At 40.4% G+C, this 24,927-nt stretch overlaps 2 protein-coding genes across 2 annotated transcripts; both read left to right on the top strand.

Moving 5' to 3' along the window:
* Window positions 1-3,701: 3,701 nt before the first annotated feature.
* LOC123967427 (serine protease 27-like) lies at window positions 3,702-10,649 on the top strand. The gene is made up of 7 exons (XM_046043522.1): window positions 3,702-3,809; window positions 7,531-7,551; window positions 8,121-8,284; window positions 8,711-8,736; window positions 8,853-9,112; window positions 9,751-9,890; window positions 10,043-10,649. Exons 1-7 carry the CDS (start codon window positions 3,755-3,757, stop codon window positions 10,304-10,306), a joined length of 930 nt encoding a protein of 309 aa, XP_045899478.1. The 5' UTR covers window positions 3,702-3,754; the 3' UTR covers window positions 10,307-10,649.
* Window positions 10,650-14,629: 3,980 nt separating this feature from the next.
* On the top strand, window positions 14,630-24,471 carry LOC123967425 (prostasin-like). Its single transcript, XM_046043521.1, has 5 exons — window positions 14,630-14,684; window positions 15,234-15,254; window positions 20,876-21,038; window positions 21,563-21,828; window positions 24,302-24,471. Exons 1-5 carry the CDS (start codon window positions 14,630-14,632, stop codon window positions 24,469-24,471), a joined length of 675 nt encoding a protein of 224 aa, XP_045899477.1.
* Window positions 24,472-24,927: the final 456 nt, after the last annotated feature.

Here is a 24,927-nt window from a genome sequence, read left to right as displayed (position 1 = left end):
TGTCAACTGTCCTAGTAATATATTCAACAAGCTGCTTGTCCAAATCAGGAAAAATTCTTCCGTGGTGTCAAATAACCAGCTATTGTTGTTGGCATGGCTGTCTGACGTCTTGTCTTGTCAGGTAGTCTTTTGACAGTACTGAGTCAGGGTATGGTTATGTCAAAATCTTTTGCTGTACTCCTGATTGATTTTATCTGGAACTATACCATCCTGACTACATGTAACATTATGTCAGGTGGTGTGGTAGCATGCTCTGTGTGTATTTGATCATTTATAACCATATTCCTTCCTACCTTTCCTTCCAAAGCACATTTCCTCATTTTTACAAATAAATTACTGGCGCATTATGCTGTCTACTATGCTACTACTATTCACTAGCAAGGACCAAAACCAACAGATACGATTATGATGATTTATTGATAAACAAACAGAAAGATGTCTGATGCTGTTGCTGAATAGACATTCGAAAGTGTTGTGGGGAAGCTACGATAGGGAAATCCGCCGTAGCGCCTGGGCATGACGGACCCCCAAAAGGCTTCCAGTTATTTGAGAGAACATTTTGTGATCTGGGATCTTAAGATCTGAAGTGTAGTGATAGTACGCTTCGTAAGACCATCAGCACATGATCTGTATCAGATGCTCGGGACTGACGCCGCAGTAGGATGAATGGTAGCTCAGATCCTGGAGGAGTGACCGAAGTAATAGATAGGAGAAATGCCTTACGAAAGACTACTTTGATGGAACTGCTAGTAGAACCGGAGAAGAGTAGCTACTAGACCAGTTTCGGACCATCTCACATGGTTTTGCGCTGGGATTCCTTATAGTTCACAAGGGTTTTAAAGGGTTCAGAGATGACTGGACTTCGAAGAAAAAGATGAACGTAAGCTGGCCTGATTGACTGGACTTCGGATCGCTTTGGTAGAAAGCAGTGTTGTTTGAGGAATGACATAATTGCAGGAGGAGATGCAGTGAAATGAAACTGAAGAGAGCAAGTGTGGACGTAATGTCTAAGGTTCAAGTCAAGTGAGGGATGCTGTAACCAGCGCAGATGCTGTGGAAGCAGATGGACAGCGAGTCTGCTGTAAGAGGAAGGCTGCAGGGGTCTTGAGATGGATTTTGATGTTGAAGACCTCTAAGAATTTGGGTTATCTGAGAATTTGGAAGTTTGAAAAAGAAGCCAGTGCTTCCGCTAAGATGGACTTCAGTGGGGTGTGTTTTGTAGCCACTGTGGGTGTGTTGATGAAATAAGATGTAGTGACGAGATCGAATGACAAGGAGTTCATGTTGTGCTAGTTGTGACAGTGGCTGAATTCTTCGAAGCTGGCCTGTAACCCGAGAGAGGACTATGCTGTTGGTTGTAGAGTTTCGAGGACCATTCTGCTGCGATTAGTCTTCTTTGTAGAATCCCCAAAAACCTGCAGAAAATGTGGCAGCGGTGTATGATTGGTATCCCGGGTGACACGGTTGTTCCTCCAATCCAATTGGCAAAGACTGAGCCAAAACGAGGAGGAACTGGTGATCGAATGCTGACTGGACAAGCTTTCAATCCAGAGTACAGTGTGAAACGGATTGTGTCGAGAGTGAATCCTAGAAATCTTGGGTCATGGGAAGACCTGCTGTTTCTCTGCAGACCTTGGAACCCGGAGGTTGGAGAAGACCGGAGAGCTTGGCTCGGCGGCAATGGATGAGACCAGGTACCACTTGGGGTCATGGTAGGTTTGTGTGGTCGATTGGTCCCTGATTACACCACTTAAGAAAGCTGTGGCTTGGAAGCAGTGTGGATGTGGATTTTTGGTAAAATCGTGCTTCTGACTGGCCATGTAATCGTCTTAGTGTATGGAGAAAGTGTACGCAAACTTGAGTTAAGAGGATCACCGAAATTAGAAATGGAAATAACTTGGTGCTGCTAGGGCTGTGGAGGAAAGCTGGGTGCCAATGCCGGAGGTTCTAGCTGTAGTTGCTGTACTGGTAAAGATGCTGGAGATCCTGACATCCCAGGTGCCAGAATCCCAGACTAGAGCTAAGCTGAAACGGTTTCCAACAACGAATTGGATGGTTCTATTTAACGAACTGACTGACACAGTCAGGTTAGGGATGACTGGGAGTGAGTGGCATCCCGGTGCCAAAGCCCCTTAATTTTGAAACGATCGTTCACTCAGAACAATTTTAGTTTAAAATGACATCGGTTTGGAATGACTTGCTTTGAAGCGACTGTTCAATTTAAATGACTTTCCCTTGAGACAACATTAGCTCGAAATGACATGGTTTAAAACGAATGGAAACAACTGTTAGCTGGATGTTAGCTTGAAACGATTGTTCGATCGAAACAGTGTTCGCTCGAAACTACTGTTAGCTGGAGGTTAGCTTAAAACTACTGTTAGCTCGAAACTAGTTTTGCTCAAAATACTTAGCTAGATAACGAGTGTTTGCTTGAACGACGTGGTTAGATAACGTAGCTAGGTAATGACTCTTTACATGAAACAACTTAGCTTTAAAACGAAAAAAAATGAACCCCGAATTGCCCCTGGCGGCTGTTCTGCCAGTGTGGCTGGTTCTGAGGAAACGTGTTTTGGAGTGGCATTAACTCAGTCTGTTAGTACTTGGCTTGGAAACCGCTGGGTTGCAAGATCGAGTCCGGCGTGACCCATGCCAAAGGTGAACCCTGAGCTGCTCCCCAGGCGCCGTATGATGGCAGCCCACTGCCACTGTATGTTGATGTGTTTACCGGGGTTTTCCTCTCTTGACATGGATTAAATGCAGAGAACAAATATCCCCTTCCCGATCCATTTTTGGGGTGGCAGTAGCTCAGTCCGTAAGGAGGCTGGAAACTGGAGGGTCGCCGGTTCAAGTCCAGCTCGGACAACAAAACAGAGTGGGGACTGGTAGCTGGAGAGGTGCTGCTTCACCTCCTGGGCTCTGGCGAAGGTGGCCTTGAGCAAGCCTCTTCACCCCTAACCGCTCGGGGTGCCACACCAAGTGGCAGCCCCCCTGCTCTGACTCTCTCAATGTGTTGTTTTTGCATGTGTGTGTATTTCAGACCTGTGTAAAATCCAAACATTAACAACAGTGAAAACATTGAATTTCCCCTTGTGGGATTAATAAAGTATATCTTCTTATTCTTTTTCTATGGGTTTTCAGGCAGCCGGCTGTTAGCAGCAGGAATTCACTGATAAGCGTTTGTTTGATATGATCAATATCTACTTTTCCTTACCTGTGATTCACTGTAAACAGGCTCATTCACATGCATCAACACTGATAAGGTGTTTTACATCAACCATTTCTGGCTGAATGTGGGCGTGCAGAGGGCTGCATGTGAGGCTGATCCACCCGCGCACATTTCCAGGTGTTTGTTTCTGTTTTTTTGTGCACGTACACTTTTAGTATTGATTCTATGCCCTGTTTTATAAATGAGGCTTATGAGCTTATTCCTGAGCTGAGATGGGACACTGAGTTTTGGGTTTCAGAACACATTAAGATTAAGCAGCTAATATTCAAAAACTCACTTTTAAAGTACATTTATTTGTGTCAGCTGCACAGAAATATTCACATCATCTCCAGCATGATAACTGTGACAGAAATGCGACTAATCACAATATATCGGGGCCACAGAGGGTTTGTTGGTAAAGAAGGGCGTGTGTGTGATGTGAAGCGTGCCCTCGTGATCAACGCACCTGAGGGCAGTTTGGTCACACCTTCCCCTCCAGGCTGATAAACTCCTCCGTTGATCAGCAGACACAGTTGGTAGAGTCGCACCATGGAGGTCAAACTGTTGGTTTGTGGCGTCGTGCTCGTGGTCTTAGCGGTTACAGGTGAGTGCTGTTAAATATTGTCTCAGTTGATCACCTAAATTATTTTGAGTTCATAATGAAAATAAATCTGGATGGAAGAGATTGACTCTTATCTAGTTATAGTAAAATCAGACACTTTGTTTATATTCCTGTATGTTGATGTGTTTACTGGGGTTTTCCTCTCTTGACACGGCGTTATCTGTTCACACAGGTGAGGTAAAGTAAGAAGGAACTTCAGGACCAGCAGCAACAAGCAGAAATATTTGAATATTAATTAAGTAAATGAGTTTACTTAATTACAGTTTTAAAAAATTAATATTACTAGTGCTGGGCAATGATTAAAAATCACGATTAATTGCATTGTTGTGCACAAAACTGAATAATGAATTCTAAAGTAGTGTATTGCGCCCTTTTAATTTAAATGTACTGCTATATACACAAAAGTGCAATTACGTGGTTTGCAAACACTAAACAAATAAGGTGCTTTTTACCAGCAGTATTCCCTTTACACAGCAGCAATAAAATATTTCTTGTAAATCTCAACTTAAACATTAATGTAATCAAATCAGATATAAAATCAAAGCTTTTTGTCACTGCCAGGGCGTTACCTTTTATCTAGCTGGTTAAAACAAGTTACCATCAGAGTCCAGTTTTCTGAACAGGTATCAGCATCACGTATCTTTTATCAGGGAGCAGCAGAATTTCTGTAAGTTTCACGTTGCTGTGCTGCTTCAGCAGGTGTTTCAATAAATCAGATGTCGAATCGTTCGCGGTTGAAAGCTTTTTGCTGGTTGCACAGAGTTTACAATGGACGACAATGTTCTTTGCATCTTAGACTGTGACACAATAATGGCAGTAGCTCCTTACAGCTGTGGAAAGAACGCCTCTCTCCCTCATTCTGGATTCTGCCTTTAGCTTTTTGGCTAACAGCTGACCTGAACAACATACGATCGATGCCGCTGAGCTGCTGAGCCGTCGCACATTCATGTCAAGCATGGTGCGTTCAGTAAAGCAGTAGCGCAGCCTCACTGGATTAGTAACTGTAATAATATTACTGTTTTGAAAGTAACACTACACTACACGTTACTGGGAAAAGTAATGTTATTACAGTAACACGTTACACAGTAACAAGCCATGTTTCCATCTAATTGTCATGCAAATTTTAAGCGTACTTTTGCAACGTTGCAAAAAAGAAAAAAAAAAAGACCATCAGTTTCCAGTCACCAGTTTCCATCAGCTGGTTTGGCGCGAATAAACCAGGCGAGCGGCGTTATGTCAGTAGTTGACGTTACACATGGCTGTAATAAACAAGACGTCTGGGTTCCAAACCAGAAACAAAACCAGTTGCTTGAACCTGATGTTAGAAAATGGACAGAGGTCCTCAGAAATGTGTTTCAATCGGGCAAACTGCTACCAGCCACGTCTCCTCGCGTTATGGGAATATCCGGTGTTATGTGAGTTTTGCATGCCTGCCGAGAATTGCGTGCACCTCCAAATAATGCTTTTAAACGCTATAATATCCTTTTGTGGGGTTCTTCAATGGGGATGAATGATTCGAAGTATATAGACTATTCTATGAACGTTTAGAGTCGTTAATATTTTATTAAACTCAGTAGAAGCAGCGTTCATTGAGATTCAGCAAAAATATGCGGTGATACGGTTTGATCCGTGTGCAGAATAAAGTATCTGAGAAGGATCTTTAAGCGGTGAATGCATAATTCGGCAGAACAGATGATGAAGGCTGCCTGCCCAGATTTGCATCCACCTCTTTTCTAAGCACAAATGAGCGTTACCAGCCGCGAGGTGCGTGAAATTCTCGGCAGGCGTGCAGAACTCTGCACAACCGGGCAAGACGCCGACAGCAGAAACAGCTGATCAGATGTGAGTTACAAGTTCGCTACGTCAAAACTTATTCGGAAAAAATGTCTCTCATCTCTCATTTAGCGCATGTACTTATTTTCGACAAAGGCAAAAACCACCTCAACCGCGAGCGTAAAAACTTTTTTGCGAAATAAAGGATTTTTTTCCGAATTTTGCCGTTTCCATCGACCTTTTCTGATGCGACGCTTTAAAACGCGCATTAAAAAATGTTGATGGAAACACGGCTACAGTGAATAAAATGCAGGAAAAACTAGTTGGTTTTGTTCTCAGAAATGTACAGGTGCATCTCAGAAAATTAGAATATTGTGAAAAAGTTAATTTTTTGCCGTAATCTAATTCAAAAAGTGAATGTTTCCTATATTTTAGATTCATTACATATAAAGTGAAATATTTCAGGCCCTTTTTGTTTTAATCTTGATTATACCATATATCATGGAAATCAAAAATCTAGTCTCTCAAAATATTAGAATATTATAATAAGGAATTTAAAATACAGAAATGTCAACCTGAGAAGAGCCTTTACTCTCTCGGTCTGGTTCAGTTCACACAACCACAATCACAGGGATGACCTCTGACTTGACAGTTGTCCTGTCACTGACGCCCTCTACAAAGAGGGTAAGCATCAGAAGGTCACTGCTGAAAGGGCTGGCTGTTCACAGAGCGCTGGATCAGAGAATATTCATGGAAAGTTGACTGGATATTTTGACATATGGACTTTTCTCTGAGCTGTAAGGCATAGTCATCAAGATTAAAACAAAAAAGGCCTGAAATATTTCACTTTATGTGTAATGAATCTGTTGGGGACTGCCAGCTATTTGCCCCTATTTCCATAAAAAATGCCTAAAATAACAAACCCAACATTAATCAGAAATAACTCCTCAACCGTTTGGCCAAGATGCATAATTCTGGTCTCTTTTGAAAGGTCAGAATCTAAGGAATAGAAATCCATTGTAAATTAACATGTTTATTTTACCATTACAGACTAAATGGAGATGCAATAAAGAAAAAATAGGATATTTTTCATCCTCGACTGGTAAAAAAGGTATATTTTATTGCAATAAACCATCAAAACCATCATAAGATAGATCATAATAGATCTGAATATGTTTTAATACACCTGGAATGCAATTGTAACAGTAAATTGGATGAAAATAAACTAAAATGCAACAGATATCATACTTTATTTTCAAAATATACCAGGCGAATGTCCATATTTTGGCAATATTTACTGTTTAAATGTTGACTTTTATTGGGAGTTATCTTTAAAACACCTTTTATGTCCATACAACCATGTTCCAAATAACATAACATTGAAATATTGATAAAACAGTAAATATTCATCAACTTTCTTGTCACCAAAATGCTTTATAGGCCTGTAGCTTGAGAACGGAACGTCCCACAGTGATGGGGGGGGGCATTAATCGATCCGGCTTGAGCAGACCTTTCATTTGACACCAAATAGCGAAAAATAAACCTGTGTGTTCCAAAGCTGCACTTCTCCTGCTCTGCAGAAAAAGGCGAGAAAAAACAGGCACAGCTCCCAGGTATTGTTCAATAATCAAGATGGCGCTCGCCGATACTTGGAGCAACAAATCAGCTGATCTTTGGACTTAAAAAGGCGAAAACGGCAAAACAAGAAAAAAGGTTTTGACGGTACCGGGGGCATCAAATTCCAAGTTTTTTGAATTAAATTATCAAAAAAAATAAAGTTATACTCACAATATTCTAATTTTGTGAGATGCACCTGTATAAATGGCTGTCAAAACCATTTTAGTTTCATGTAGAGATCATCAACGGACATCAAACAAGCAGACAGTTTCCAGTAAGCGACTAAATGTATTGTTATTTCTCTCTTCTACAGGAAGCAACGCGCAGTCAGATGGTGAGTTATATCCTCATTTGTTTATTTAGTCATTACATTTATTTTTTTCTTCTGAGTTTAAAACAGTCCAGGTTTGTTAGTCGCACATATGAAGCTCCCTGAGAGTCGAATACTGTCTCTCCACAGAAGTTGGTTAAATTGTGATGAAGTGTGGTTCAGACCTTCATGTTCCCCTCAGGATGAGTCCTAGAAACTTTGGTGATCCTCTGACTTTTCATCCAGCTTCCTGTCCGGAACTTCAACAAAAAACCTCTGAATCTTACATCAGCTATTGCTGTGCTTCCAGCAGCATGCTAACATGCTAAATGTAGAGCAGGTGTCAGCATTTTATCTTTTTAATAACAATAATTTTTATTTATTGAGCCTGTTAAGTCCATGTTACAAAGTGTCTTTACAAGGGCAGAAAATACACAGGTTTTAAGAAACAAGAAGTAACAGATAAAAACAAGAAAATACATTTTAAGGAATTAAAATACAGGTAAAATACAAGTAAAAGTAATTCCAGAGCCTCGGGGCCCTGAATGCAAATTATACCTATGCAACATTTACATGAATTTCTTTCCCTCCAGTTTGTGGCACTGCGCCGCTCAACACCAGGATTGCAGGAAGGGCGGATGCTCCTGCAGGGTCGTGGCCCTGGCAGGTCAGTCTGCAGAGCAACGGATTTCATTTCTGTGGAGGCTCCCTGATCAACAACCAGTGGATCCTGACTGCTGCGCACTGCTTCCCCAGGTGAGCTCTGATCCTGTCACATGACTTCATCTGTACAATCACAGTGAGCTTGTATAGCAACAAAGAGAAAATGTAATCAGTGTGCCGCAGTAAACCACATTAAAACCATTTTTTCTTTCTGCTGTTAGTAACAGTCAGACACCATTACAGCTGTTTCAATTCAGATCTTTATTATTCCACAAAAGGAATTTCTTTTTGCAGCAAGGCTGCATAGAAACTTAAATAATCACAGTAAGACAAGTGAAGACACTGCTGCTATAAAGAGTCTAAAAAAAGTCCCTCCCTTTCAGCACCATGTGACCTTGTTTCAGAAAAATATGTAACCTATGGTAGTCAACAGTTTTTTTATCCCTTTAATTTTAATCAAAAGGATCATTTTGTCCGTTAAGAAAGTCGCATAACATTTAGTTTTGTGTGAAACCGCTAGATGAACTACACCTCTCATCTTGCACAGTATACGTCACCAACATCACTTATTTAAAGACAGTTTATTCTAAAATTCACACACAGTCAGCATCAGTATCTGTCACATATTTAAACATGTTGTCTTTTCTGCTTCTCGGCGCCAGACTCAATCTCACCGTTCACTTCGGTCTTGACGCCCTAAACCTGTCAAATACAAACTCGATGTCCCGGACTGTGTCCCAGATCATCAAGCATCCCAACTATAACACCACCACGAACGATAACGACATAGCCTTGCTGCAGCTGTCCTCACCTGTTAACTTCACCGACTACATCAGACCCGTGTGTCTGGCGGTGAACGGCAGCGTCTTTTACGCTGGGACGACCTGCTGGGTCACCGGATGGGGAGCCATCGAAGCTAACAGTGAGAATCAAAATTTATTCGACAATCATTTTTAAATGTTTTGTTATTAGTGAATGATTGCATGAACTAATTCCATTTTTATTGTTTCATTTGTTATATTTTATTGTTGTGTTTTACAAACTACACCAAATTATTTCTATAAACCAGAACCACTTCAGAGGAGATGGACAACAAGATGACGTCATTAGAGGCCCAAATAAAACCTCAAAAAATTCAAAACCACTTCTGATACTTTGATGCTAACACTGATGTGCTTTTATTGCAGTAATGGATCATCTGATTTTGGACTGCCCCAGGTCAACAAGGCTGACCTTGTTCCTCCTGAAGACGTAAATCTTCACAGATATATAGATATATATTTTTAAAGGTTCAGTAATTTCCTAAAACAGCTGCTTGCTGTAGTTTCTATCAAACAAACAGGAGGAAATGGTGCATTTGTTGTTGCACTATTTTCAGTGGTGGATGAATCCACATGTGGTGCTCTAGTGAGTATTTGTGGTAAGGTTTGTCAAGCTGTCAACCACAGAGGACAAGAATGAAGGACTGCTGGACCACAACAATATCAGGCTGTGAGACACACACTGTTGACACAAAGACAAAATAGAAACTCAACGTAAATATCTCCTTCTCTTTTTCAGTTTCACTTCCTTCCCCAAAGAGGCTGCAGGAGGTGAGCGTTCCCATCGTCTCCAACAGTGATTGTACCGCTTCCTACGGTACAATCACAAACAACATGATCTGTGCCGGTGTGACCCAGGGAGGAAATGGCTCCTGCCAGGTGAGTCTGTCTGCAAAACACTGCTCCATCAACTTATAACACACATGTTTAAATCTGCACTGCTACATCTATCTAAGGTGAATAAAAAGGACAGTATTTCCCTCTGAGAGCAGAAGTGTATGTATATAACTGGCCAGGTCTGATTTCTGCAGGGGGATTCAGGCGGCCCGTTGGTGAAAAATAGCGGCTCTGTCTGGGTCCAGGCTGGAGTGATGAGTTTTGAAAAAGGCTGTGCCCTGCCTAATGTCCCACAAGGCTTCACCCGAGTGTCTCAATATCAGTCCTGGATCAAAAACCAGATCACCACCAACCAGCCGGGCTTCGTCCTCTTTGGAACCGCTCACCTGGTTTCCTTCTCTGTTCCTCTGCTGCTGTCCATCGTACCTGTTGACGTCTACTTGTCTGTTCTTTCATAGAAAGTTTAGAGATGATTTAATTCACCAGGTTAGAGTCAAAATCTCTGTCTCTCTGTCTTGTGGTCGCATATTGTTTAACCTTTTGAGATTCATTTACTTAAAATAAGCAAAAATAGTCTTCTCCTGGAGTCAGATATTTCCGCCTGTTTCCAGTTATTCTTGTGTTGAAGAAATTTTGCAGAAAAGAGGCTGAGCAAGAACACTGCACCCTAAAGTTCAGTAATCTTTAAAGTTATCATTTATCAATAAACAACTTAAACATCATCCTAGAATTTAGTAGTTATCAAGCAAGGCATGTAGCACATTTAAACATCATGGCTAATGGCTAAATAAAAAGTCTTCAACAGTATTTAATGGACTCTTCTGTTATGTGAACTATGATTAAGATGTAAAGGTACGGTCACGTTCAGCTAGTTAGCTGAACGCAGGTAACGGGGTGGCAAACACACGAGACACCAACGTGTCCCTGAGCAAGACACTTAACCCCTAGTTGCTCCAGAGGCGTGTGACCTCTGACATGTATAGTAATTGTAAGTCGCTTTAGATAAAAGCGTCAGCTAAATGAATAAATGTAAGTCCAACAAGCTTTGGGCATAGATGCAGACACTACAAGGTAAATTCAGTTGAGTGAAGTTTTATTAAAGGTTCAGTGTGTAAGTTTTAGTGGCATCTAGTGGTGAGCGTTGTGAATTTCAACCAGCGGCTCACGGTGCATTCACATGCTCCTCGGATGGTCCCATTTCTCATGCTGTGAAGTCTGACTTGAGTGTGTTCGTGTGCTCTGAAGTTTGAATGTGGAATCAACATGAACGCTACTACAAAGATGTGTTGGATTAACATTATCAGAGCGTATTAACAACACACAGACAGCATGTTTACTCTACATGGAAAGCAAACTAACAGTTAATATTACACACTGAGTGAAAACAGTCCAGAACAAAGCAAGATTAAATCCTAAACATGAAGTGGAAAACACAGGCAATGAACCAGAAATTAAACAAGCAATTCCACATCCACTCTGTCAGACACCAAGAAATGTTGAACTCGTTGTTCTGCACGAGTGGTTATAATTATGACATGTTAGTACTTAGCATTAACAAATCAGAGACCAACTACCATGTAGAGCTTTTTTCTTGCACAATAATTTAATGAATGACAGGCAGGCAGACTACAAGTGTAACCTGTAAATATATTAATATTATACTAACATTTTACTTTGTATAATATTTACTAGTTTCACCTCGAGGCAGGGGCGTTTCCAGGCTCCTGAAACATTGGGGGCTTTGCCCAGCCCAGAAATCTTTCATGTTTTCATCTGTTTTAATTATGTATAATGTATCAATACATTATTATTACTAATAATAATTAACACTGATAATATTAATTGAGTCTGGGGGTTCATTTTAATTAAGCTATAAACTCCTGGACTTTAATAGCTCCTGTGTTTCAGCAGGTTTTCTGTTCATGTTTAAAACTTTCTGCACATTACCAATCTCTCCCACATATCTGTGTTCTGACAACTGCAGATTAATATTTTAAGACAAAAGTAATAATATTACGAGAATAAAATCTGCAATCTAATGAGAATGAAGTTAATAATATTTTATTAAAATGTACCTGTCCCTCTGCTGTGCAGTAGGCTACCCTGCGTTATTGCTCTGCTGATATGGTAGTAGGCTAATTTCACCACAAATCCACACAAATGTAGCCCATGATCAGCCGCACGATCCCAAATAGGCCATGACAAACCATCACATTACACATTACATAATTACAATAAACTGTTACAGCAGATACTTTGACGTTGACAAGGTGCACACCACAACAGCTGCTACTGTGATACACAAACATGGGACATGGAACACCAGAGACTGTTATATTAGATAATCGCCCTGAGTACAAATGCAGAGAATTAGAAAACTTTGCCAGCAATTGGGATTTTACTCACTTCACCACAAGCCCACACTATCTCCTATATCAGGAGCATGGCTATTGGAAACCAGCAGACACTGACAGATCTTATCACATATGTATAGATGAAGGAGGGCTAGAGTACAGTCGAAACAGAAGTCACCTCCTTGACACAAAATAAACATACAGTACACACAGTGCAGCAACACATAACATACCTCACAGACAGGAAGAAGACAAGATCAGGACAAGAAACCTCGGGTTGTTTTGGACTTGTAAAAGCGTGTAGGCGGATCGTTGCCTTTATACAAAAAAATGTTAAAGGGTGCTGATTAATGAGTTATACTGAAAAATAAAAGTTCAACCACACCACTGTACATGTAGAGCTTCAAGTTTTAAAAAAGGACAAGTGCGGCGGAAACACTGAGCTTTGTTTTGATATGTGGGATTAGAATGCAAATCAAGTAATGCTACACTGATAACACGACTGGTTTATCGACAATGCTTTAAATCAGGGGTTCTTAACCTTTCTGGCAGTCTGACCCCTTTCTAAAGTTGAAAATATTTCGCGTGTGCTGTTAATGCGCCCTGGGTGCCTTTCTGAGGGTCTCATGTGCCCACACAGATCTCCCTTTCCCCGTCTCCTGCGTGTTTGTACACCTCCCACACTCAAAACAGAGCCAGAGCAGACGTCCTCCGTTTATTTCTTTTATCAAAGCAGATGTTTTTAGCAACAAAAGACACAGACCTGTGAGTTGTGATCATGTTTCTGCTAATATGACAGTTATTACTTAGCAGCAAATGAAAGATTACAGATCGCTGGGGCTATAATCTTTGATAAGACTGACAGGACAGCTGCTTTAGCAGTTGCCTAGCAACATGATAAAAACACAGTGCTTTGCTCTTTTCTAAATTCAACCAAAAATTTTGAAATCGCGTTGTCGAACCTGCAAAGCGCTTTCTATCGGACCTGATTCTTCTTTATTTTATAGCGGTTGGCATTACCGCCACCTGCTGGATTAAACAGTGCAAAGAATTTTAGAATGTCTTTTCTATTTTTGTGTCTATATTAGCATTCTCGCGACCCCCCTGGGACCAGGCTGCGAAACCCCTAGGGGGTCCCGACCCCCAGGTTAAGAACCACTGCTTTAAATCAACACATGCTCACTTCCGACTCAAGCGACCCGTAGCGCCATTTTTTTAACACCCTGGGTACCCCTTAGCATCGTTTTTCGACATTTAGGACTAGCAAAAAAAGCTATGCACTAACCTGTGTTTCCCACAGATTGATTTATGTATCAGTGCTGGCTGCCACATAATGATTGTTGTTTTTACTATTTAAAATGGATGCATCATGTCTGACTGTAGAGCTGTGTGCAGCGCATATATTCGCTCGGCACGTTCTCTGGCTCGCTCCCTCCCTCTCTCACAAACACACTGACCCGTCTGTAAATAGCCCCTCCTCTTCACGCACAGTCTCAATCAAAATATAACCATACGCTGGAGGAAGCGTTGTTGCCGGCTTTTCGGCGCAGAGAAGATTTCTGAATCAGTCCGAAGTTGAACGGTTAACGGTAGTATCATGAACACCGCTGCACAAATCTGTCCAACACAAGGCTGTCAATTTCTGAGACCCACCTTCCAATAAGTTAATAGCAAGCATGTACAGAGCCTAGCTAATAAGGAGAGCTATATTAAGAATACAGCTGGGTTGCAGAGGTTAGCACGCTGTACATAGCTGCTAGTCAATATCGACTGCAAGCAAGCACGAATGCACACACGCATTAGAAAACGATAATGGTTCGGGTTAAAATAACGTCAGTTAGCTCGTAAGTTAAGTAATGTTACTTGCATAACTTACACAATTTACGTAACCTACGTTACTTAAATAAAAACATTAAATGCTGACTTTTTGTTTCACACGGGAAACAAAGACCAGTCTGCTGGTTGAAGGTGACTGATTGTGATTTGTTATTATCTCATGCAGAGTCCCTTCCCTGCGTATGCTCAGTCTATGTTGTGTGCATGAGGTGCACAGGTTGCAGTCCAAGCTCATTTGAAGAAGCACAAAGAAACGGGCAAGTAGACGCAGTGGTCTGCCAAAGAAATGTTATTATCTTAATTCTTATTGTGTGTATGTGCATGTATCCTGTACTTTGTACACAGAGTGATGTAAACCCAGAGTCAAACTCCTTGTAGGCTCTGTGTACCTGGCCAATAAAAAGTGATTCTGACTCAGAAAAGTAGGCACGGCAGCAGCAGTGCAACCCTCGGGGCCAAAGAAAGTGTTTCATTGGATTTGCTGGCAAAGAAGGGCGTGTGGGGCCGTTTCAAGGCGGTTTATACACTGATAAACTCCTCCGTTAATAAAGTCCTCCACTGATCATAAGACACAGTTGGTAGAGTCGCACCATGGAGGTCAAACTGTTGGTTTGTGGCGTTGTGCTCGTGGTCTTAGCAGTTACAGGTGAGTGCTTTTAAATATTGTCACCTGTTTGTTGTGTTCATAATTAAAAACAATCTAGACAGAAGAGATTGATTCTCGTGTTTCTGTGTAATTATCTACTTGTTGCCAGTTCAGACACTTCATATATTTTCATGCATGTTTTTACCTGGTTTTCTTCTCTGGACACGCCTTCTGTTCACACAGGTGAGGTAAAGTAAGCCTGAGGACAATCCAGCAGCAACATGCAGAAATATTTGAATATACTAACCCTGGCAGTCTGACTCTGTGTGTGACTGATTCACAGATTTATTAGATTAATAAACCAAGAAATGCATCTGTGTGAAAAATGTGTGGTAAAACAATTTACTGAGTTTACTTAAATAAATAAAACATAACAAAGTGAATTAAAGTTGATGACTAAAGTGTCTCAGGAACACAGGAGAAACCACTCGGTTTTGTCTTAATATGCCTGTCAAACCATTTTAGTTTCATGAAGAGATTAATGGTCATCAAACACGCAGACAGTTTCCTGTAAGTGACTAAATGTATTGTTATTTGTCTTTCCTACAGGAAGCAACGCGCAGTTAGATGGTGAGTTATATTCTCATTTTGTTCATAGGGTCTTCTGAGTTCAAAACAGACATTAAACCCTCGACATTAATCCAGTCCAGGTTTGAAAAGCAGCTTTTAGTTACACTTTAGAACCTCCATTAGAGTGAAATGCTGTCTCTCCACAGAAGTTGCTTGAAGTGATGAAGTGTGTTCAGACATTCATGTCCTAGTAACTTTGGTGATCCTCTGACTTCTCATCCAGCTTCCTGTCCAAAACCTCCAAAAACTGAATTTTCAGCTCCTGCTGTGCTTCCAGCAGGGGGGGGGTTTCAACTTTTTTGTTTAGTAAATACCTCCTTTTCTCTTGCTCATGACGCGTGACGTGAATGAAATGTAATCTGCATTCCATAAAGCAGTTGTCACACTCTGTTGGGGAATTTTAGGGTCTCTGTAAATAATATTGAACAGTAGTGTCTAGACCTGCTCCATATAAAAAGTGCAATGAGATGCCTTTTGTTAAAAATTGGCTCTGTATAAATAAAACTGAATACATTTTAAATAACACACCTGGGATTTAACACTTACCTGGGCAGGTAAAACGTCTGAATTCCAGAGTGAAAACTAATATCATCCTGATTGCAGAAAGACTCACAAAGTAGCCAACTTAAAATGAAATAATAATCTCTATTGATGTCAAAATGTGTATCAACAATAATTAATTCTCAATCTCACTGCTCATGCCGAGGCACCAGTGTTGGCTAAAAATTACATAAAATATGAAATGATATAGTGGTAATGAAATATGAAATGAATATAAATGAAATAGCTCATTTAAAGTAAAAGAAATGCTAATTACAAAACTCAGAAGGTAGGAAAGTTAAGTGTATTAATCTCCACCAGCGTATGATGGACTGGATCAGCTGCTGCTGCGAGTGATGTGACGTTCAACTAACGTCAAGGTCAGGAAAAGGCCTGTTTTGGGGGGGTCGAAGTTTAAATTAGGGGGTCCCCTCTAATCCCCCCTGTGATTCGAACCATGGCTTCCAGCAACATGCTAACATGCTAACAAGCTTCTTTAAATCTTTGTCTTTATTTATTGAGCACTTTTCAAAATCCATGTTTCAAAGTAACTTTCACAAGATCAGAAAATAAAACACACATGTCGTAAAAACCCTCAGGTGTTCCAGAACCTCGGGGCCCCGACTGCAAACACTCGGCCCCCTTTAGTTTTCAGCCGACACACATATACAGATGCTTTAAAACTAGCTTTAAAACACTGTGGGCTGACATAACTTACAGGGAACAGTTGCTGTCGAGGGGTTGCTATGGATGCTGCTGCTGCTGCTGCTGATACTACTGATACTACTGGAGGTGATCTGTGACTACAGATATTAAAACAACTATAGGATATATATTAGCTGATTAAACAATTATGTGACTATAAAAAGATTGTTGAGTGTTTGGGACCAGCTCACAGCGACTGACCTGCTGTAATACTGCAGCCACTACCAAGGCTGACTGCTGGGAGACGCTCACAGAACTGCACACCAAGAGCTGCAGGTAGAGCTGCAGGTAGAGCTGCAGGTAGAGCTGCATGAATTACTATTATGAGCTATGGTGGAGAAAAAGTATCAACTTATAATAATACAAGAAAGATAATTTTTGATGCCTGCTGGTCGTAAAATAAGGCATGCTGGTTAGAAATCGTGTCTGACTTTCGCCGGCTCTGCAAAATGTCACCATGTCACATGACATCAATACCTCGCAGGAGCAAGGTGGCTTCAGGCGTCGAGTCCGGCGTCGCAGTTGCTTTTCTCCGCGAACAAAGTTGAAACCACCTTTTGCCTGATCTCGAGTCCTTTTTCTTTGCAAATGCTGAGAGATCTCAGCGCACAGTAAGCTCTCACAGGTAGAGGGCGTCCGACTTGACAGCGCTGTTTTTATACCTCGCCTCTGCAGTCAACTGCAGCTCGCTGGCCTTAACTTTTTAGAGCCACACGAGTAGCCGAATTATCGCTTCACCAGGCATCGTTTTCTGAGCAGTATACAGGGGGAAGGGAGGAGCGATCAACTGCTCCCGAACGGCCGTCAGGTGGTCGAATGAATTTCTGACATTTCTGACAAATTCTGTCAGGTTCTCGCACAGTTGAAGCTAAACCGCGAGTAGATTCCCCTCGATTTGTGCCTTTTTTTCTCACAGTGCCTGCATAAAGTGTTGAACGGCGTCTGAAAGTGCCATGGCAACACAATGCTCACTATCAAGTCAACAATCTGTACAGTAAAACGTAGTCAGTGCATCTACAATTCTCTCTGCAAAATGAATATGCCATCCTGTCCACATCTTCCAGCTCCCTGGTCAATACACACCAACGCCTCTTTTTTTTATATTAAGTGTTTGTTGTTGTGAGATCACTGAAAATGGAGATTCTTTCTTTGTTTGTAGGGACCTTTTCTTTGAGTACTGTAGCCTATTCTTGTTTTTCAAAAATACTTTTGATTTAGTGGACAATGTTTGAGAACAGCAGCTTTCTCTGCCTCATGAGTTATGGGATAAATCTGAAATATGCAACCAGTTAACAGATAAAATATTCACATATCCATGTGATCACCCAGATGAAGGTTAGTTTTAAATTAGTTTAGTTTAATGTCCCTTGTGCACAACCATTGAAAACTTTGAAAGGCTGGAAGTAGAAAGCTAACATTTACTGCTGCTGCTCGTGTCTGATAATTATCAAGAATATTACGTAAATTGATAAACAATTTAGCCTTGGCTACGAACACGAACACCAAAACTGATAAAAATACATGGCAGCAATGGAAACCTACACGTTTCTCACCTTGATCATCTTCTTCGGGTCTGGATCAGTTTTCTGTTCTGATCTCAAGAAGTCTGGACAAATTACTGAGCAGGCTTGAATTGAGAGTTCGTGGAGAGGATCATGATCTCAATATACTGTAGAGAAAGGCTCTGTTCCAGCACTGTTTTTTTGTCAATATGTTTTGGTTTGTGTACTGATTAAAACAAACGAGTTAGCCGGTAGCAAAATTTTTTTAACTTTGAACGGAGCCAGGCTAGCTGATTCCCTCTGGTTCCAGTTGCTGAAGTAGATTTTTATTTAGCTATGATGTTTTAATTTGCCTAGCTTGATTAGGATAATGTTCACGGCCTTCACAGTTTTGTATTTCGTATTTTTTGCTAATATCAAGATGATGTCTTATTTCTTATGTCACATTTCAGTCTTATTTCTTTAGTGTTGTAGGGTAGAATACACTACTTTTTAAATATTGAATATGTCTGGAGATGGAAGTGGTGGCGGTGGGTCAGACCCTAATGCTGTGTTCTCATGCAACGCAAATTTAATCCTCGCAACTCTTTCCTCGCACAGGACAACTTCTGTGAGTGTTCACACCAGGGACGTCATTAAGATTGAAAAACAGGGGGGGGCTTAACCCCCAGGGTAACTTAACATAACTTCTGCTTGCAAAATCTTTGCACTCACATTGTTTGTTACTGCATTAGAACCACACTTATGTCAACAACCAGTGAAGAAGCAAAGATGTCAAGTAAAAAGTGACAGACATATTTTCTTCTTCCATTTCTACTCTGTTGAACAAATTCAGAATTCACTGAGTTGTTCTCTGTGACTTAAATGCATTCCAGCTGTTTTTAGACACTAATATTTATATACACTTATTACTGTTACTGCACTGTAGATTAAGAATTGACTCTATTGATCACTTTTAAAGCTCTTCATGGCCTCTCGCCTTGTTATATTTCTGACCTTTTAGTCCCATACGCACCAGCACGTACCTTGAGATCCTCGGGCAGAGGTCTGTTGTCTGTTCCAGAGTCTCGACTGAAAACTAAAGGGGACAGAGCGTTTGCTGTCAGGGCCCCGAGGCTCTGGAACAGCCTGCCCGAGGAAATCAGGTCAGCTGAGTCAGTGAACTCTTTTAAGTCCCTTCTTAAAACATACTTTTATAGGAGAGCTTTTCCCGATCTTATTTGACTTTATTTTATCCCTTTTATTTTATTCTATTTTACTTCAGTATCGATCTGGTCAATGAACTGAACAGCATTAACAGTGACAATATGACATTTAGTTTTCACTAACTACAACATTCTATGGGGACTCATATTGTTTTGAAATTGCTTTTTACTAGAGAACGGTAATATTAATGACGTTCACACTATCAACACTAGTGTTTTCATAACCAACTAAATATCCCCTCTCCTTTACCTCAGGTTAACATAGCTACAACAAGTTGAGCAAGTAACAGTCACTAACAACACCTTGCAGTTTCATTCTGTATCACTCACTACCCTGAATCAATCTTCCTTCACCATATCTGTGTCTGTGTGTGTGTGTTTGTGTGTGTGTCTCTCTGTGTGTAATAAAACACAGCCAACCTCAGGGTCCTAGTGCCTGACCACAGAATGGATGTAAATTGTGAAGCAGAGGAAACAACCAGAAGGATTTTTTAGGCCAATAAATACAAATTATATTTGTATTATTCTATAGTATTTATCAATATTCTTGCTTCTCTTTGTTGAGTAATGTCTGCACTGTAAAAAAAATTTGATCTAACAATTATTTTTCTCATTATTATTTGGGTGGTCTTAGGACAATGTTAGGGTAGCTTCAGCCCGCCTAAAATATAATCCATGGTTCACACACAATACTAAGCGAATAAACAGAACCTGCAATTACTACAGCTTTATCAACACAAAGTAAATATTTAGCTGTGATTAAATAGCAATAAATGAGTGAAACTGATGCCGAAATAACTACAAAATGATGCCGATTTGTTAAACATGTGAATTCATGCTTTACCAGGTCTGTCAGCAGGACAGCAGGACAACAACTTCTAAAATGTTTGTTTTCTGAATGGATTTCGGATCGAATGGAACCGGATGTGCTCAGGAGCTAGCTGTCGAGAAGCTTGAGTGAAGATAAATCAAGTTGCAATCCCAAAAACTAAAGTAAAAAGCTAATTTAACAAAAACAGTTTACTCCAAGCTCCTCCCACGAGTAAACGGCATAGTTGTCTGACTACGGGTGTTTATTTGTCCAAAAGCTGCGGCGCACAAATTATTCTTTGTCATTTCTTGTCTGAAAACTCTTTAGTCCAAAATAAGAAGTTTGACGGTGTCCCTCCTGCACAATGATACCCATCAAATGTTTGCAAGGAACAGAGGTGCTTTGAGAAACATGCTAATGTCAGCATGCTCACAATAACAATGCTAACATGCTTATGTTTGTGGTTCACCAACTTAGTTTAGAGTGTTAGCATGCTAACATTAGCTAATTAGCAGAAAAAAAGAGAAATGTCTTTAGTTCTGCAGGTATTTAGACATGAACCAAAGTGTTGCACACCTGATGGATAGATGGAAAGTCAGAGGATCACCAAAGTTATTAGAGTTCATCCTGAGGGGAACATGAAGGGCTGAAACACTTTTCATGACAATCCATCCCATAGTTGTTGAGACATCCAGACCAAAGAGCTGGACAGACAGATTGACAGGATCATCTTTAGAGCCGAGCTCATGCTGGATTAAACAAATCCACACAGATGATGGCACCCAGAGAGAAACAATACTGTGAACAAACCAGACCCAAAAACATGAATATACATGAACTCTGACTGTCTCCCTCCAGTTTGTGGCGCTGCACCGCTCAAAAGCAGGATCGTAGGAGGGGCGGATGCTCCTCCCGGGTCGTGGCCCTGGCAGGTCAGTCTGCAGAGCAACGGATTTCATTTCTGTGGAGGCTCCCTGATCAACAACCAGTGGGTCCTGACTGCTGCTCACTGTTTAAACAGGTGAGCTCTGATCCTGTCACATGACTTCACCTGTACAATCACAGTGAGCTTGTTTAGCAATAAAGAGAAAATTAAATGAGGGTTTAGCAGTAAACCACATTAAAACCACTCATCATGTTTTTCTTTATGTTGTTAGTAATAACAGTCAGACACCATTACAGCTGTTTCAGGTCATTTGGTCCACAAGAGATATTTCTTTGTGCAGCAAAGTTTGAACATAACAACCAAAATAAGCACAATAAGAAAATTAAAGACACTGACATTCCTGCTGCTATTATAGAGAACCTAAGCCCCTCCCCTTCCACACCAATGTGACCTTATTTACTTTATAGCAGTTTGTTGTAAAACAGTAACATTTCGTTTTGTATGAAACCGCTTGATGAATTCTCGTGATCTCATCTTGCACAGTATACATCACCAACATCACTTATCACTTGTTTAAGGATAGTTTATTCTAAAATTCACACACAGTCAGCACCAGTGTCCATCACATATTTAAACATGTTGTCTTTTCTGCTTCTCAGTACCCTCCCAGATCTCACCGTTAACTTTGGTCTTGAAGCCCTAAAGTTGTTGAATACAAACGGGATGTCCCGGACTGTGTCCCAGATCATCAAGCATCCGAACTTTAATCAACCCATGCTCAATAACGACATAGCCTTGTTGAAGCTGTCCTCACCTGTTAACTTCACCAACTACATCAGACCCGTGTGTCTGGCGGCGAACGGCAGCATCTTTAATGCTGGGACGTCCTGCTGGGTCTCCGGATGGGGGAACATCGAAACTAACAGTGAGGATTTAAATTCATTTGATAATCATTTTTGTTAATTGTGAATGATTGTATGGATGAATTTAGTTTTTATTGGTGTGTTTTGCAAACGAAAACACCAAAAGACAAATTTACAGTCCCCTCCGAAAGTCTTGGAATGGTAAGGCAAATTCCTTTGTTTTTCACTGAAGACATTTGGGTCAAAGATCAAAAGATGAGTAGCAAGAGTTCAGAATTTCAGCTTTTATTTCCTGGTATTCACATCTAGACGTGTTAAACAACTTAGGACAACTTAAAATTTGCCTTACTGTTCCAATACTTTGGAGGGGACTGTGTATAAACCAGAACAAGTACAGAGGAGATGGACATCAAGATTATGTCATTAAAAAGCCCAAGTAAAACGTACCTTTTGGTACTAAAATGTTACCAATTTCATTTTGCTATTAAAGAGTAAATGGAGATGCAATTAAGGAAAATATATTTTCATCCTCGCCTGGTTTATTTCACCATCAAAACCATCATCCAACTCATTATAATGCAAAAGAATATCTTCTAATACATCTGTAACTGTACATTTGATATAAAGAAACTAATATACAACAGTTATTACACAATTTTTCAAAAATATACCAGGCGAATGTCCATGTTTTGGCCATATTTACTGTTTATATGTTCACTTTTATTGGGAGTTTTTTTCAAAACACTATTTTCTCCAACCATGTTCCAAATAACATAAAGCTTCCAAAACATTGACATATTCATATAAGCAGTCAATATTGATCAATATTGCTGCAGTGGTTGTAATTGTATATGTATATGTTCATTTGTTGTTATTGTTATCCAGCTAATAACTCTGTGAGTTTTGTTATTTGAGTGATATGAGTTACTATGATGATACTGTGATATGAGCTGATCAGAGCTGGAGCTGAGCTTTCTTTAGAGAGGTCGGACTGCGGTGTGGGATGAGATGAGAAATATCTGGATGGCAATAACTGCAGCCATGTACAGTGATCACAGAGTGATTTATGTTGTTGACATTTATATATGTATTTAGATGCTTTGTGTTTGATGTGTGTTTGGTATGATGATCTAGCTGAGCCTCCTAGGTTCACTGAGGTGTGTGGCATGCAAAGGGTAAGGTGACCATATTTCAGAAATGAAAACCGGGGACATTTTGGTTGGTGGTCGGTATGTTGTGGTCATATGTATATATGAAATAAAAAAAGGGGGACAATTTCGGTCTTAATAATAATAATCTATCAAAATAACTCTTCTGAATGAAATCAAGTAATTTTGAAGCAGAATCTACCTTTCAGTCAATAAGTCACTTTCTGGCAAGTGGAATACTGCGTTACGTGGTTTGTATTGATCATATTTTATATATAACTAAGCATTAAGTCATGGTAATTATAGGCTTCATTTCGTTTTCCAACTATAAACAATGATATTAGACATAGGCCTACCAAACACATAATGTTATTCATTTGGAAAGAACAGGCTTTGTCTATGATCATGTAGGTTAAATGTCATGCCTACTGTTAAAGTATCACAAAGACGTACCTTTGCTATACCACGGACATAAAGTTATGTTTATTTGCACGTTATGTTAGTTTGATCCAGATAAAAGCAGCTGTACATGTCAAAAGACTGGATTATACAGCATTAACATGCTGCGCGTGCTCCCGCGGACGGCAATCAAAAACTGCAGACTCGCTTTTCATCACGACACCTGTATGCTCTGCTATCCAGTCTTTCTGGCCAAGTAAAACTGATTTCAGGTCTGTTAATACCTCATACAGTCTATGATTAGCACACAGGTAAAAACGGAGCTCCAGATGGGGGAAGGCCACCAAATCCGGGGACTGTCCCCGGAATACGGGGACGTCTGGTCACTCTAGCATAAGGTGACAAAATATTAGGATCAGACACACTTGAATTTTTGGGGCAAAAATCGATCGTCCTGCCCCGTACGCAGTTAGTCAGGGCTTAACATTGTAAGGGTCATTTTATAATATAATGTTTAAAGGAAAAGGTGTTTGATGTTTTGTATCTTTCTTACTGTCAAGATATCCCATGAAAAGACTCAAACCAGCAACATGTCAGTCCGTCTCTCAACACTGTCTGACTTCCTGTCTGTTGCTCTCAGCTCCGAGCCCATTCATTCCTTCTGACGACGTAAATCTTCACAGATATATAGTTTCAATGTTTTAAAAGGTTCAGTCATTACCTAAAACAGCTGCTCGCTGTAGTTTCTATTAAATAAACGTTTTTGCACAGTGATGGATGAATCCACATGTGGTGCTCTAGTGAGTATTTGGGGCAGTAGGACGGTGGATGTGGGACCAAATCCCTTTGTCTTGTGTCTTAGCTTGACAAACCTTAACACAGAGGACGAAGTACTGCTGGACCACAACAAAATCAGGCTGTGAGACACACACTGTTGACAAAAAGAAAAAGTACAGACTCTACATTAATATCTCCTTTTCTTTTTCAGTTTCACTTCCTTCCCCAAAGAGGCTGCAGGAGGTGAGTCTTCCCATCGTGTCCAACAGTGATTGTAACGCTACCTACGGTGGTATAATCACAAACAACATGATCTGTGCCGGTGTGACCCAGGGAGGAAATGGCACCTGTGACGTGAGTCTATCTGCAAAACATGTTTAAATCTGCACTAATCTATAGATCTGTCTCTGATGAATAAAAAGGACAGTATTTCCCTCTGAGAGCAAAAGTATACAGTGGGGGAAATAAGTATTTGACCCCTTGCTGATTTTGCAGGTTTGCCCACTTACAAAGAATGCAACAATCTACAATTTTAATCATATGTACATTCTAACAGTGAAAGACAGAATCCCAAAGAAAATTCCAGAAAATCACATCATATGAATTTATAAAAATTGATGACCATCTGATGAGGAAAAACAAGTATATGACCCCCTACCAAACAGCAAGTATTCTGGCTCCTACAAGCCAGTTAGTCTTTCTTTAAGACACAGCCCCAATCCCAACCAATTATCTACATCAAATACACCTGCCTCACCTCGTTACCTGTATAAAAGACACCTGTCAACACCCAAACAACCAGCATCCAACATCACCACCATGGGCAAGACCAAAGAG

Source organism: Micropterus dolomieu, linkage group LG02 (genome assembly GCF_021292245.1).
Source record: "Micropterus dolomieu isolate WLL.071019.BEF.003 ecotype Adirondacks linkage group LG02, ASM2129224v1, whole genome shotgun sequence".
Taxonomy (NCBI): domain Eukaryota; kingdom Metazoa; phylum Chordata; class Actinopteri; order Centrarchiformes; family Centrarchidae; genus Micropterus; species Micropterus dolomieu.
This window is presented reverse-complemented; position numbering and strand designations above follow the sequence as displayed.

Bases quoted from the DNA above. Each gene is read 5' to 3' on its own strand.
- LOC123967427 (XM_046043522.1), top strand. From the start codon at position 3,755: ATGGAGGTCAAACTGTTGGTTTGTGGCGTCGTGCTCGTGGTCTTAGCG. The intron at 8,285-8,710 runs TGAGCTCTGATC...TGAAACCGCTAG, and splicing joins CTGCGCACTGCTTCCCCAGG to ATGAACTACACCTCTCATCT. The intron at 9,113-9,750 runs GTGAGAATCAAA...TCTCTTTTTCAG, and splicing joins GGGAGCCATCGAAGCTAACA to TTTCACTTCCTTCCCCAAAG.
- LOC123967425 (XM_046043521.1), top strand. From the start codon at position 14,630: ATGGAGGTCAAACTGTTGGTTTGTGGCGTTGTGCTCGTGGTCTTAGCA. The intron at 14,685-15,233 runs GTGAGTGCTTTT...TCTTTCCTACAG, and splicing joins CGTGGTCTTAGCAGTTACAG to GAAGCAACGCGCAGTTAGAT. The intron at 21,039-21,562 runs GTGAGCTCTGAT...TCTGCTTCTCAG, and splicing joins GCTGCTCACTGTTTAAACAG to TACCCTCCCAGATCTCACCG.